The 15,571-nt window shown below is 40.3% G+C and overlaps 1 protein-coding gene across 2 annotated transcripts; it reads left to right on the forward strand.

The window, feature by feature from the left end:
- Positions 1-1,978: 1,978 nt before the first annotated feature.
- On the forward strand, positions 1,979-15,055 carry lhx6a (LIM homeobox 6a). Of its 2 annotated transcripts, XM_030742710.1 has the most exons (9): positions 1,979-2,392; positions 3,240-3,311; positions 3,574-3,756; positions 5,312-5,433; positions 12,035-12,255; positions 12,584-12,684; positions 12,790-12,885; positions 13,094-13,268; positions 13,406-15,055. In XM_030742710.1, exons 1-9 carry the CDS (start codon positions 2,315-2,317, stop codon positions 13,483-13,485), a joined length of 1,128 nt encoding a protein of 375 aa, XP_030598570.1. In that variant the 5' UTR covers positions 1,979-2,314; the 3' UTR covers positions 13,486-15,055. The 2 variants fall into 2 exon arrangements, with proteins under 2 accessions (XP_030598570.1, XP_030598571.1); XM_030742711.1 differs by lacking the exon at positions 13,406-15,055 and having other exon boundaries at positions 13,114-13,240.
- Positions 15,056-15,571: the final 516 nt, after the last annotated feature.

Below are 15,571 nucleotides of genomic sequence, written 5' to 3' on the forward strand. Positions count from 1 at the left end.
GTTTTTCATGTTAAAGTTATGTGTTGCTTTTAAAAAAATTATATATATATATATATATATATATATATATATTAGTTTTTTGCATCATCACTGTCTTTATCACATGTAACCCTTTCACTTCACAGCCCTCACTTTTTGTTTTTTGAAGGAGTTTAAGCTGGCAGTTATTTAGAAAATCAGCCATCGATCAACTCATTTTATTTCAGAAGCAGAAAGAACATATAAGTAACATTATCTACAATAATCATATAATCTTAGTTATTGTAGCCTTTTGAGGCCTAATATGAATATTAAGTAGTTTACCATTTTTGTGCAGTCCCTGTAAATACTTTATAGGCCTTTTGTATGACGGTTTAATGTGGACACATTTCTTTTGGTTCATATGGCATTTTTAATTTTTGTGTTATACAGTTGTGAGACTGTTACAACAAGGTGAGAGAAAGACGAAATCCTGGTGACACAAAACTGGATTCAGTTGGCTGATGGATGCATTTGCTGGCCAAAGGGACCTTTCTGCAGCAGCGCCGATGTTTTTGTGAGGTTACCAAGTAGCAACTATTGGTCTACAGCTCGCAGCAGACTAATTGTAGAAGACGGAAGAGCACAATTCCGTGCAGACCGATGGACCCAATCCTACCTCTTGACATCACTCAGCTCTTCATGGGGTTTATTTGTTGCTGTAAAATCATCCATGCGGCTGCAGAATGCTTGTGAAGTCATTACAGTTTTTATTTTTTGTTGTTGCTTGTATCTTTATCTGTTTTCAATAAAAGGCCCACTGGATAAAATATCCTTTCTACTTCATAAATACGCAATTGGATTTTCTTATTGTTTAAAGCTTCGATAATTTTGGTGGAATAACTCCTGAAGTATAGATTTACAGATAATTGTAAATGGGGAAAGCGGGATGATTGACATCTCGATCTAAGCTAATATGGGCTCAAACATATCCTGTAATTATAAAGCACAGCTTTTTGTTTAATGACTCCCTGAGTTTCTGTGAGCGTTTAGTTTCCAGTGCATCAGCTTCTAGAGTTTGCATAGAAGCAAACTACAGAAGCACACACACACACACACACACACACACACACACACATATATATATTTAGGCTTTAGATGAAAAGAAAATCAGTCTGTGGATTTAATTGTAGGCCAGCTTCAAAAGAATATTTGCTCTACAAATATATATTAAACATACAATTATTTTTACTCTATTTTTACACCGCGAATTGATTTTTATTTTTAATGTAGGAATTTTAACTTCATCCAGTCATATATCACGAATACATGAAGCTTTAAATAATGATATTTATTGTTAACTTAAATAATTGGAAGCATATCAGCAACTGCCATAAAAATAACTAAAGTATTAATTTAATTATATTTATCATTTTGGAAATTAACCAAATTCAGTCTCATAATTGTCTTCTACGGTTTTAATGATGGCTATTTTTCTTTTCTAAATAATACGAATATAGATATGCTTCTATCCGAGTATCCACAATAATCGCCTTTTATCAAAAGCTTTATTTCAGTGCGTAAGCGTGTGCGTTAATTGCTGCGTTGTTTTCCGCGGCCAACACCAGCTGTATATTTCCAGTAACAAATAAAGAGCAATTATACGAACAACTATAATTTACTTTTTTTCTGGCTGCTGCTATAAATGTCTGCGATATCAAACATACACCAGCAGAGCTTTGAGGAATCATAACTGTTCCAAACTGCGCGTCCAGCCTTCTCACGCATATGAAACTCTTTCTTCACCCTCCCCCTTCTTTAACTATAAGGCAGGCCAGAGTCTCGCACAAACTTTCACTACAGCTCTGCAGAGACACGCAGGTTCTCCGCTTGTTGCGCTCTGGTCGCCTTTGCAGCCTCGCAGGTCTCTCCTGAACCTCTGAAGCTTTTTGGAGTTTACAAGCCGCCTCAATTTGATTCACTTCCTGTGGTCAGACTCCCGATCAAAAAAAAAAAAAAAAAAAAAAAAAAAAAAAGGAGAAAGAGAGAGAGAGAGAGAGAGAGAGAGAGAGAGAGACGGGGAGACGCAAGAAATCTTTCTGATCTGAAAAAGGCTCTCTGAGGAGCTGCAAGCAAACTCCTCGTCGCTGCGTAGCTGCACCACTGCTGTGTCAGATCTTGGTTGCGTTTTAAAGAGAGAATCATTTACAAGCAACACTGTGCGCTGCAGTTCATGCATGGTACGGATACAACTTCCCCCGATTTTTTTTTTTTTTTTTACGCCCATCGCCGACTCTTATACTGATTCCAGGCACCGAGTTTGGAAACACTGTACGCTGTGAGACTCCAGGGGTTCATGTACTGGAAAAATGAAGTTCTGTCCCCTCTTTCAGAGGGAAATAAAATTCTGTCCGAAGGAATTCCAACAAAGCAGGTACTGATACTTTGGAAACGCAATGTTTGGGCCTATTTTTTTAAGTGCTTTAAAATGACTTAACCTACAACTAGTCGTAAGTGCAATGTGGATGCTATACTAGGGTCTAGTTTTATCGTGGATTATTTTCAGTATGCGAAGCAGTTTATCTTCTCACTGAACAGGACGGACGGTGTCTGCAGAGGCAAAAAATGTGCAGTTTATTTGCAGCTCCGGGGCATGGTGCGGGACTTGGGTTTTGTCTCGCTGTGATGTCACAAGAATCACGGCTTGTGTGTGAGTCGAGATCAGCTGCACGCGCCAGCCGCTGAGAATGAGCTTCTCTGTTATGAATAGCGTGATTTGCAGTCCGCGAGCCTCTCGAGCCCTGCCAATTCGCGTGAAGAGAATTAGATTTTAATTACAGCCATTAAAAATCAAATTTGCAATTCTTTGGGTGACCCGTTGCCTTTTTCTGATTGACAGTTGAAATTGACACTCCGGGTCCCTCTTATCCCCAGCGTTTCAAGCTATTTGTAATTACAGGTAGTCCCCCCCCCCCCCCCCCCCCCCCCCCCCAACCCCCCCTCTACTCTCGTGTCCTGGATTGCGAAGAAAATACTATTATTCCGAGAGGCATGGGTTAAGGGCAGGGAAAAATCAATCCAATTTGAAATAGCTTCATTAAAATGTGCCTTTTGTTGCAGGGGGGCCTTTTAACAGATTTAACCGGGGCTTATTGTCAGGACTACTTTATATAGGAGTAGCCTCGGAGAGCTCTCAGCAAATGTCTCCCGAGGATTTCTCAGCTGATGATGAGACTGGAAAAGTGATGAAGACCTGCCGCTCACTGACCGTTTTTTTGTAGGTGATCTCTACCGAGCATCAGAGCACGCCGGGAGCCTCGCGCTGCAGTGTGGACTCAAAACACACACCAATGGTGAGAGCTTTATTGCCTGTTTATGCTTTTAAAATATAAAAGGCTCATTCAGTGCGCCGATAGCGCGCAGCGGATGACCGTTTGGCCCGTGCGCATTCACGATGGGGATGTGGAGAGTCGCAGATCATTTTAAATGTGTGAATTACGCGCGCGGTGCAGCAGACCACATCGTGAAAATGGCGACAACTGCAAACTGTCAGTGTGCTGATGAGGATGATCGGTATGTGTGTTAGTGCTGAGCTCTGCTGATGCCCTCTTGCAGTCTCACTCGGACGGAGAATCCCAGCGGTCCAACATGGAGCGGGAGGACACCCGCTCTTCTCCCAGCACTCCGTCTACCCCCTCCGTGTGCTCGCCGACCTCCACGACCAGCTCGGTGCCGTCCACTGGGAAGAACCTGTGCGCCAGCTGCGGTCTGGAGATCCTGGATAGATACTTGCTGAAGGTGAGAGGCCGGGCATACTTTTAGACTTAAACAAGCTGAAACGTCTGTTTACACATTTTTTTTTTTTTACGCCGCCTTTAGCACACAGAAATAGCTCGTCTGCGGAAGACGACCAGGAACTAAGGAAGGAGGATGCTGCGCTGACTTTGCTCTTATTTTTTTGGATTAGAAAGGCCTGCCGTAAGTTTGCACGGAACTTAAGGCAATTTGGAGCTGGATGATGAGATTTGAAGGCTAAAAAATGATGGAAATAAAACTTCATAATTGAAAGCAGAAAACGAAGGGAAAAAAAGGTGGCAATAATATTTGAAAAAAAGCCTCATAGCTGGGTTAAAACTGTTATTATTCTGTTACCAACACGAACCATAAAAAAAGATACAAGAGGCGACTTGTATCTAAATCCAAGCGATGTTATCTCCACCGTAAAATTTCAGGAAACGGAGATTAAACGGCGCTGTGTGTTTGGGAGACCGCAGACAGTCACAACAGGGATGTTTTGGTTCTTTTACTGTTTTACAGCCGGGACGCCCTGCCTTTGTCGCGTGCGCTCGTGTGTTTCCAACCCCAAACAGTCCTCACTCGCGCGCATCCCTGTGTGTGTGTGTGTGTGTCAGGAAGTGTGAAGATCATTAGTTCATTATCTGCCTACTTTGTTCTTCATCTGCGGGACAGATAACGCAAAGGTGGTGAAACAGCGTGACTGTTATTTTATTCAAACATTTCATTTACACATATTATGAATTATTAACACTGGAAAAAATATGTTCAAATCGATTAGGGGATAGTTTAATTGCAAAAATCTTTTGAAGGCATTTTATACAAATAACAAAAATATGAATTTTTTTGTAAGCTACTAAAATCTCTCGTGTGCAGCTGTTTTTCTTCTTTTTGAAAAATTATATATATGCGTCACATGGCGTGACTGCTCATTTAAAAATAATTGTAAAAAAATAGTAACGTGGTTTTTGGCGGCTTCCGTGATCTCTCTCACTATAAATAAATAGACAAGCGGGATAGCTCTGCTGTCTGCAAGCTTACAAAATTTTATTTTTTTTCTATTTTGCTAAAATATTATACCTGCTGCTTAACGAAAAATAATTCGTCCAGTCTCAGAAAATATTCGTACGGTGCCTTGGCATTTGATATATTTTAATTGGCAATAAAATATTTTCTAGGAAAGAAAAATCCCGAAAACCAAATTACGAAAATACGAAAAGATATAAGATAAGCTGCAGTACATAAATATTTATACGTTTATACGGTTTCAGCATTATATTCCCAAATGGGACAAAATTATGAGACATTTTCAGTTAGTCTATTGAGTCAATATAAATAAACAATTAAAAAATACTTTATTAATATGTCCCAGAAACATTGAAAATAAGTTCGTAATCTATCGGAACTGCGCAGGCGCGTTCCTAACACTTGCTGCTACATCGTGTCAGTGTTCCACAATATGACAGAGTCATTATTCACCACAGCAGACACACTAAGTCCTTAATGCAGCCTTATATCATCAGTTTGTGTGTTTGACACGGTTGGTGTCTCTTCGCAGGTGAACAACTTGATTTGGCACGTGCGCTGTCTGGAGTGCTCGGTGTGCAGGACGTCACTACGTCAGCACAGCAGCTGCTACATCAAAAACAAAGAGATCTTCTGTAAAATGGATTATTTCAGGTAGGGTAAGTTTATGGCCGTGTTTTCAAAATACCACGTCCGCCTCTCTGCAAACAGCTCTCTCTCCCTCTCTGTGTTACGCACTCACACGCGCGTGCACTCACGCAGAAATGCACGCACAACGCACGTTTAACCTTTGAAATGTTAGCATGGATGTGGGTTGCCTCATGTATCCTTGAAAGGCCTTTTCAAAAACTGAAAGTGTGTAACAAAATAAAAGCCTTTGCCTCCAGTTAAGAGTTGAAAGATTCGCGGCTCTGTTATGGCTATCAAAAGCACAACCTTTTCAGCAGCTAGGCCTAAAAAAGGAAAAAAATTAAAGAAAGGAAAATGAAAACGGGAGCGCTGCAGTCTGGGAAAATTTCTCTTAAATGTTTAAAGTGTTTTAGGCTGTGTGAGGTTATACACTGTTTAAAGGAGAGTTCCTTTGACTATGTTCTGCAGCTTACAATGCAACTTAAAATGAGTCAGTTTGAGTTTATTTTCACTTCTTTATGAATTCCCAGTGCACCGTGTCAGATTAGCTGGGCATGTCTTTGTGTTTTGCAACTGCATGATCATTTCTTGAGCATTCATGCCCTAAAAGTTGGAGTTGTCACGACACAGACGGGGCCCGCATACACCGCGGTCCCGAACAACACAAAATTAACACAACACGTGCCACAGTGTGCGCGGATAACCATTTTATCACCCTAACAAGGACACGTGATGTAAACGGAAATGAGCGGAAATGCCAGTTTGAGTGTGTAGCTATCCGGATTTAGTCGGTCCCTATAAGCAAGAGTTTAAGTCCAAGAAAAACTTAAACATCCAACACAGAAGGAAATGCCTAATGTCTATTTTATTCTATTCTCTTTTTTGATGCATCTAAAAACTGAAAACAGAAGGATTTGTCTTACTTATTAAAGCCAAATATCATTTCCATTTGTTATGTATTTTTCAGTGAATCAGACCTAATAACAACAATATTAAAAAATGTTATGTAAACCTTAAAAATTAAATCAGTTACAAATTAAATTTGTATACAAATTTATTACAATGCAAGCTGGACTAAGAAAGCTTGTCTTATGTTTTCACTCAGATTTTTTATTCCCTTTTTTGACTGTGTGTGTGTGTGTGTGTGTGAATGTTCTAAAGCAAGAGGAAGGTATAAAACAGTGTGCAGGTGTGTGTGTGTGTGTGTGTGTGTGTGTGTGGTAGTATGGGGTTAAATAGGGTTCACAGCAGCATCAATATGGTAAATTTCTGTTCAGTAGCCTGGAGCTGGTGTATTAATTGCATCGACACACGTGCCAATTTGTGCTTAACAATGTGTGTGCATGGTGTGTGTGTGTGTGTGTGTGTGTGAGAGAGAGAGAGAGAGAGAGAGAGAGAGAGCGAGCGAGCATGGAGCTGCGAGTGAGCTTTGGTGTTTGTCCGATCAAAATCTGACACCAAGTCACTGCTCTGAGGTTTATAATCACCAGCAATTAGTTGTCCTCCACCCCAGACCCTCAGGCCTCCAGACCAGCAATTAGACCGCCCCGAGTGGCGGGTCAGCATGTTACTCATGTGAATGTGGCTTATGTCCAAACTGAAAACACACTCTGAGAGAGATATCTGCACATGGACAAACACGTAACATGAAACATAAAAACACAAATATGAAACTTTTAAATGGACATTAGCAGGAATGCCTAACACACACCTGCACACATAATCCACCTACTCACACACACACACACGCACACATATATGCTACCCGACACACACATACACACAGATGTTTATTTATGTGTGCCTAGCAGCTGCCAGTCATTTTGCTCATTTTTTCCCCAAAATGGAGACTTTTGTGTTTGCTCTGCTGCACCATAATATTTTACCAACCTGCCTCTGGTTAAATGCTCCTTCAGAATTCACCTCCACTGCACACACGTCACTGTGAGACGCAGAAAGGGTTTTAAATATGTATATTTAAATACGTCAGGTCTCCACAGATGGTAATGAACAAGACAGTTTTAGCTGCCTTACAGTCAAAGAGTTTTAAGACCTTGATCGTTTCAATTGATATTGTGACTTGCTGGAGAATTGTTCTTCACGCTTCTCTTTTTCCTTTGTGCTCCAAGGAATTAAAGCAGAATAAACCTCAGTAGTGTTGCATCATAGGAAAACTGCAACAGTTTTTTATTTTTAAAATTTCATTTATTATTTAGCCTTTTAAAGGCTAGAAAGTAATGACATATGTCCCTCCTAATCCCCTGAAGCCTATAATAACATAATCTAATCTCTTTTCAGAACTTTTGGGATATTTTAGCCCCACAAATTGAAACCATTTATCATGTTGCTAATTTAATTTTCGTTTCTCAGGAGTACTGGTTGAAATCTGCATGCTGAGTAAAAATAAAATGGCTTTGTTGTGTATAGTGAAGGACACAAAAGGGCCTCAATCATGGATATAGTTAAGCTGCATTTTTAAATCTAGATGTTAGTTAATTAATTTGTTTAAAAGGAAGAAAGAGAAGAAAATATTTTGTTTGTAGACACTGGGTCTAAATTAAATTGTTAGAGAGACTGAGACGTTTTCCCTTCAAATTCCCTGCAAAAAATCTCATTATTGTTATTTTTCTTAAAATTTTAAACATTATTTTTGATGAATGGTATGAATGAAAATTGTTTTCCTGCATATATATCTCATCTTATGTCAAAGCTTTTAGTTATTTTCATTAGTTATGTGTCAGTTTTATAAGTTTAGAAACTGGTCAAAAGACTAAAACCGCTCCACAAAGTACAGTTTAGCTCATATTTGTCCTCTATCTGCTGTATAGAATTATGACTCTAAAGACAGATGTGATAAGCATAATGCAGACATGCAGATGGCAAACTACTGCAAGGAAAGAATGGTTAGTATAGTTACAAAGTGTGGACAAAAACATTGGCACTTTTTGGATCCGACGTCCTTATAAGTCACTCTGAAAATGTGATACTATTTTAAAAAATGCTGCACTGAAGCTTTGCTGCAGGGCTGGGGCCAGTGCAATAGTTACTTCTGTAAATATAAACTGTAATCTGGGTTTAGGCCAGATTTAAACTAGGCTAAACACCACTGCAAGTCCAGATCCTCTGGGCTGCTTTCAAACCTCTGGAGATATTTCCTCATCTGTGTCAGCCTCTCATCTGGCTTTGGACTGACAGCTGCTTTAATGGGGCGTAATAGCAGGAAATCAGAGTGGGTTTCCCTCCATATACATGTGTATGTGTGTGCAGGGATTGGGTGGGGGCTATGTCAGTGTTACAGGGGTGCAGGACAGAGCCCCTGCTGTGCCTCTCAAACCCATGTCAGGCCTTGGGGGCTTGCTCTCTCTCACTCACACGCATACACACACACACATACGCAAGTCATTTCTTTATCAGCCTCCTCCCCTTACCCCCTTTGCCTCCTTGCAGCCCTCCCTCCCCTCGCTCCGTAGAAACCCCATCCGTGTCCATGAGTTGCAGGCCACACAGGAAGTTGCACTAATCAGGGGCACCCTGTGACACTGACACTGTAACCAGAATCCACGTATGTAATGAACTTCGTGGGTGAGATGTGAGCACATGTGGATGTGTACACTTCTCTTTATGTCTGTGTGTGTCTGTAATTTTTTTTCTTTTTTTTTTTTTTGCAATAATAATTATTCATCAACCACCCACCTCTGGTTAGCTGATTAGGTCTCCATAGCAACAAAGCCGCTACACTGAGTTTTATTAAGAAGCGAATGAATTAAAATTATAATAAGACATCTGTGACACAGTGTTACATTGCTTGGTTAAAGCGCTGAAGTAGATTATTCATGCTGAAAATAAGATTGGCTATTACAAAGAAAACTGCCTGTATCTGTAGTTACTGCAGGCTAAAAGAGCAGAGAATAAGGCTGTCAAGGACTTCTATTTTTGCAGGGTTTATCTATAAAACCCTGATCTATTAAAACCTGTTAAAAGATTTAAAGTATATGGAACATTTCCCCTCCTTTTCTTCGCTCTGAATCCCTTGCTGTCAGCCTGACGTGAACCTCTCGCCTTAAAACCGCACAACTTCTCTCAGGACAAATCTAATAGAGATTAGCATGTTCTCAAAGCACATCATAAATAATCTAAAAAACATGTACCTCCTCAAGTGCCTCTTTCAGCAGCAGGTGAATTACTGTATTAAAAAAAAGAAAACAGAAAAAATTAGACAGAAAAAAGGGAGCAAATAGGAGAGGTCGGGGGGGGGGGGGGGGGGGGGGGGGGGGGGGGGGGGTTGCGGTGAGTGATACAAGGGCGGTGAGGACTGACATATTTCCAAAATAAACATCAGGTTTTTGGTGCAAAGAGAAAATAAGATACAGAAAAAGTATGGGAGCAGAAGGGGGAGGTCGCAGGGGGGAGATAGAGGAGGAGGGGGTTAAAACAAGGGATGGTTTGCAGCTTTTCTGGGTTCTGTCTCAGAGCATGAAACTGACAAGCTGTCATGCTGCATTAGCCACAATGTTCCACAATGTTTTCCTCTTTACTGTAGAAACAGGCTGGACTTCTCCATAACAATCTGAAAGGATACTGTACAGTGAGGCACGGAGTCGATTTGTCTCTGGAATGGCTTTAATGGCATACAAGAGGCTGTTTGGTTAAGTTTAACATATCGGGGACAACTTAAGCCCATAGCGGGTGCCGTGCCAGCCAATTTTCTTTCAAGGTCATCATAAGGACTTGTTATTGCAGTTGCACTGCTTTCATCCCTGTGAAGAATACCACTCCTGATAAAACGTCTTGTTTGCATTTGTTGTGATATGCTATATAATTTGTTGACCTGTGACAGTCAAAACTAGGCTGACCCTCAAACAGTAGTTGTCTAATGATGCCCTATAAATAGGTTCTACCACACTACATGCATAAAAAAAAAATGACTTCTGGCAAAGAAGCTCATGCACATAAGGAGGGTTACAAGCTTGTGAGATGTCAGGGCCTTAGTATGCTTTCATCCTAGATAGAGTGGACTTGAGTGCACGCATACGCTGCCAAACCCACTCACTTGGCAGCCCTTGTGCTCTTCTGCACCCCCAGCTCTCCTGCTTTCTCTCTCCGCCACTGACGCCCTTTACTTTGCCATTTCCCTCAGCACTACAGCTCCCTGTCTCAGTCACTTACGTCCTCTCTCCATGACTATTCTTTTCCGGCTCCCTCCCCTCGCCAGCTCTACTGACCTCTGTCTAAATATGGCTCATGTTTGTGACCGTGTATGGAGCAATGAAAAAAATATCATGCTGATGAACATATACAAATCTGGTTGTGCAGTTTAGCACACTGCACATGCTTACCCCCCTTGCCCCCCAGTTTTACCTTTGAAGAAGCCCTTTCTTTTAGGCTGCTTACAAATCTGGCCTCCTCCACCAGAATTGGCAGCTGCCGACCTCAACAATGGCTCTTAACATAACCATAACCATCTCAAACCTAAAGCGTTTTATACCCATTAAAACCCATAATGGGCTCTTCAAGTGAGGCGGTTAATATCTTCTTATTCTTGTGCAAAACGGGGAACGTCTATGATATTTCAGTTGCAATAAAAAGGAGATTTATTTGGATACTCCACGGTCCCAGCTGTTCTGTAAACACAATCTCACTAAGGGATATGAGATATTCTACAATTTTTTTTTTCTAGTAAAAAGCCCAAATCCAACAATCAACTGAGCCAAACACGTATCGTCTGTATTGCCTAAGCCTGATATATCTTATTTCATAAAGCACTGTTGTTCAAAAGCATTAAAAACAGGGGGGCTGCAGCTCACTTTGACTCATGTCTACATACATATTCTTAATACACTAATTAATCAATCAATCAATAATTGATTTACATTTTTTAGAAGAATGGCCTGTGATAGAGGTTTGGGGTTTTCCCTGGGATTAGTTATCATTAAAATAACTTTCATACACACATACAGTAAATCTACAGCAGTCTTTATTTCTTATTTGACCCCCATTTAAAGCATCTGAAATAAGCAGATGTTCAGATATCTTATTTCTTGCTAATGAGGAATGATCTTAAAGCATTTCTAGCTTTACGTCTTTCATCCTCATTCTCTCTGCCCCTCAACCTCCCACCAACCACCCATCCATAACAGTAATTCAGGTGGTTTAAGTTTATTCGCCGCCAACCTCACTGTTGCTATCAGTTACAGCAGGGCGATCTAGAATGATGTCATCCAAGTCTTTCTTCATCTTCCACTGTGTTTAAAACCAACCTGGCTTATGTGTGTGTAGGTTTGTTCCATGGTGTGTGTGTGTATGTGTATGTCAGGGACTTCATGCATCAGCCAGGAAATTGCAGGTGTTGGTTTGTTTGCATTCAAGGCTCAGCTTGCAGCCGCACTCAGGAGTCTCTTCTGAAAGCCATATCCTCTTCCAAGATTTCTCCCTTAAAGTTTCTGAAGTTTGCCATAAATTACAAAAAAAAAAAATTAAACTTCATCTCAATGAAAATATTCTCAAAGAAAAGGATGTTGTTGTATATGTTTCATTTTATGTGCTACAACAATTGTATCTTTCCTAAGTGCTTTTTTTTTTACCCATCATTCCTCATTCTGCTGCTCTCTCCTTCTCCCCCTCACAGTAGGTTTGGTACTAAGTGTGCCCGCTGTGGGCGGCAGATATACGCCAGTGACTGGGTGCGGCGTGCAAGGGGAAACGCATACCACTTGGCATGTTTTGCCTGCTACTCGTGTAAGAGGCAGCTCTCCACAGGGGAGGAGTTTGGTTTGGTGGAGGAGAAGGTCTTGTGTAGAATCCACTACGACACCATGGTGGAGAACCTCAAACGAGCAGCCGAGAGTGGTGAGTGGTTGGTGGTTGTGCAGATGGCAAGATTTATCCAAAGTTGTGTATTTATTTTATGATTGCATTGTTTTCTTGTAGCGACTATTTTAAATTATTGATATATTCATTTTCTTATAAGGTTAACACCTACAGAATTAGTGTGTTATGTTACAAGAGCTCAGGAGCAAACCATGTCTCTCAAATTCGGGTCCCAGCTGGGGCAACAAAAATCCAGAGGTCCCTTTATGATAAACTGTCCAAGTCCTGTAGTTTACTTATGTCTCCTGACATCTGTAGTCACTTTATTTATCACTGAACATATCTGACTTGCATGTGTGTTTTTTAGGCAATGGCATTACATTAGAGGGAGCAGTTCCAACAGAACAAGACAGTCAACCCAAACCAGCCAAAAGAGCACGGACATCTTTCACTGCAGAACAGCTACAGGTGAGAAACGCTCTCAGCTACGACCTCAGTCCAACACAAAAGTGCATGACTCCGAACCATGACATGGTACCTAAATTTACGCAAATATGTTTCCTCATTGTGCAGATCATGCAGGCACAGTTTGCTCAGGACAACAATCCAGATGCCCAGACGCTACAGAAACTAGCTGATATGACAGGCCTAAGCAGAAGAGTTATACAGGTGAGTCTCATTGATGTCTTAGTCATGAGCCATGTTTATAAATACAGCACGAGTGGATGATGTCAATATAATAAAATCTTACAGATAACTAGATTTTTACAGTTTTGTGCCTAATTAAATTTTTTAAATACATGCCACTGAAATGAATGAACATATTCTACTTTAAGAATATAGCCACATGATGTCTGGTTACATTGCATCTTCATAGGTGTGGTTTCAAAACTGCAGAGCAAGACATAAAAAGCACACGCCCCAGCACAGCGGGGCTCCTCAAGGTCATCCTCAGTCCAGGATACCCTCATCTCTGCCCGATGAGCTGCATTACTCTCCGTTTGGCAGTCCCGAGCGAGCGCGCATGGTGGCCCTTCATGGGTACATTGACAGTGAGTTATGATTTACTGTTGTGCTGTTAATATGCACATCCATTTTAGCAATTGTTTTAAGGGCTGCTGGGCTTTTTAAATTAAGAGAGTTTGCATTATTAAAAAAAAATCTGTTTTTTTTTTTTTTTGTTCTCCAGGTCATCCCTTCTCTGTCCTGACCTCTCAGAGTCTCCCTCATCAGGCCATGTCGCTGCCCCAGCTCCCCCTCAGTCGCTAGTTCTCCACCATGACCCTTATCACCCCTGACCTCATGATCTCAACCCCCAGTCTCATATCAGTGATGTCTCCTGACCCAACTCGAAGGTCATCCATGAGTCAGCTTGGAGAACAGACAAATATTACAGGAGCACGGTCCACTGAAACCAGAAAAAAGAAACGGATTAAAGAGATAAAGCTAAAATTCATCTGTCATTAAGTTCATTTCTGGGGATAGGCCTGCCAAAAATGACTTTGATGAGTTTATCATTAAACTCACAGACTATATTTCACACCGCCTAACGGACCCTTTTGCTTCACGTGTACAGCATCCTCCGCTCTACTCGGCCACCTTCTAACATGGAGGTGAAGGGAGCTTTAAAGGGATGAAACTGAGCAAGGAAGCTTCTGGAAGTGCTGTCAAAACATGAAGATAAATTTAAAGGGGAACTATCTTTGTGGTCCAAAGGCCACAGTAGACCACATTAGAGGTAAGGCTCCTGCCTCTTTTTTCTATAAGCAACCATGAAGGAATCTAAACATAACTGAATTCTTTGATTGATTAAATATTTTTTATTTTGGAATGACATATTGACTTTATGACGTCTCAAAAAAACCAGAAACTTCCCACTTCCCTTTCCACCAAACTAAGTTGTAGAATTAGAGACAGAAAATATTACGTGCCTTATCTTTTCCAAAGTGATATTTCTCAGTAAACATTTAATTGTTATCACGTAGGACAAATTATGAGGCTATTAAACCGTCAATTGGCAGAAAATCACAAACTATTTAACAGACTCTGTTATAGCATTTTGTCTGTTTATGATTAAACAAAGGACAACACTGGAGCTTTTACATCAATAAAAGGACGGCTTTAACACCAAGAGCAGGAGTTCAAAGATTTTAAACTGCCACAATCTTGTTTAAAGAGGGAAGTCTGAGATGACCATACAAGTCAAACTTCATATTCATACAAAATCCGACCACATTTTCAGATTTTCAAACAGGTGTATTGTTACTAATTTATAATTTATAAGGTTGCTTGTTCAGCCTCTGTGTGTGCTTTCTACACGAGGAGGCTATATTGTATTGGTACAATATGGACAGTATAAAAACAACTGGGTTTGTACATAGTCAGATGTTTGTGAGTGTGTGCTCCTGTGTGTGTGTGCGTGTGTGTGAGTATTGGCAGGGGTAGAGAGTGTGCATTTGTATTTTAGTGCCATGGCCATAGTGTGAAGAACAGGATCCGACAAGACCTCAATGTCCTTGTATTTATTGAGATGGTAAATCCCTGTAAAGCACTTTCCCCCCCTCTGAAATGTTCTTTTTTTTTTGGTTTTGTTTTGTTTAAAAAAAAAAAAAAAACATGAAACAAAAAGTTTATCTGATAGACTGTGCATCATAAATGTTTTGTGTAATAAAATGCAATAAAATAGAATGTGATATTTTTTGTGGTTTTGGATCAATTCTGAGGATAAATTAGTGGAGCAATTATTCACGTTTAGTTTTCCAAAACATGTCAGATGCAAAGCACAGAAAAGAGTGTAAGACGATTAAATCGGGCTCAAATGGGATGAAGTTTCAAATGGCAAATACACAAATAAAATCCATAAATACAAAGTAACTCTGTATTCCATGTGCATTTTTTTTTAAATCAGGCATTATATTTTGCTGTAACTTCACTTCTTGTGCTCGGTGTGCATTTAGTATTTGTGCTTAATTTAGTGTGTACACTAGTGTGCGTGTGTGTGCGGTGGGAAGCATTCATGCAAATGTGTGCTGCCTTTAAACATGTTCATTCATTATTAATTTTAACTGCCATTTTTTAAAATGTTGGTCTGAGACAGATGATCTGCTGACAGGAGTTCATGGTCATATGTGAAGGAGTATGCTAATGAGTACCTGATGCAGATCAAAGCCATGTCAGTGTCACTAGCACATTAGCAGGATGTGCATAGTTCGTATCCTGCTAATTTCTTATCTTTGGCAATTACTTCAGTATATAGTTTAATATTGTCACTTATTGTGAATGCATTCAGCTTAATATTTTGAATATTATTTAAATGTTTGTGTGCAGCAAGCACTAAAATCTTTCATCTGGGATA

This window comes from Archocentrus centrarchus, chromosome 12, assembly GCF_007364275.1.
Source record: "Archocentrus centrarchus isolate MPI-CPG fArcCen1 chromosome 12, fArcCen1, whole genome shotgun sequence".
Classification (NCBI taxonomy): domain Eukaryota; kingdom Metazoa; phylum Chordata; class Actinopteri; order Cichliformes; family Cichlidae; genus Archocentrus; species Archocentrus centrarchus.

Bases quoted from the DNA above. Each gene is read 5' to 3' on its own strand.
- lhx6a (XM_030742710.1), top strand. From the start codon at position 2,315: ATGTACTGGAAAAATGAAGTTCTGTCCCCTCTTTCAGAGGGAAATAAA. The intron at 3,312-3,573 runs GTGAGAGCTTTA...GCCCTCTTGCAG, and splicing joins ACTCAAAACACACACCAATG to TCTCACTCGGACGGAGAATC. The intron at 3,757-5,311 runs GTGAGAGGCCGG...GTCTCTTCGCAG, and splicing joins TGGATAGATACTTGCTGAAG to GTGAACAACTTGATTTGGCA.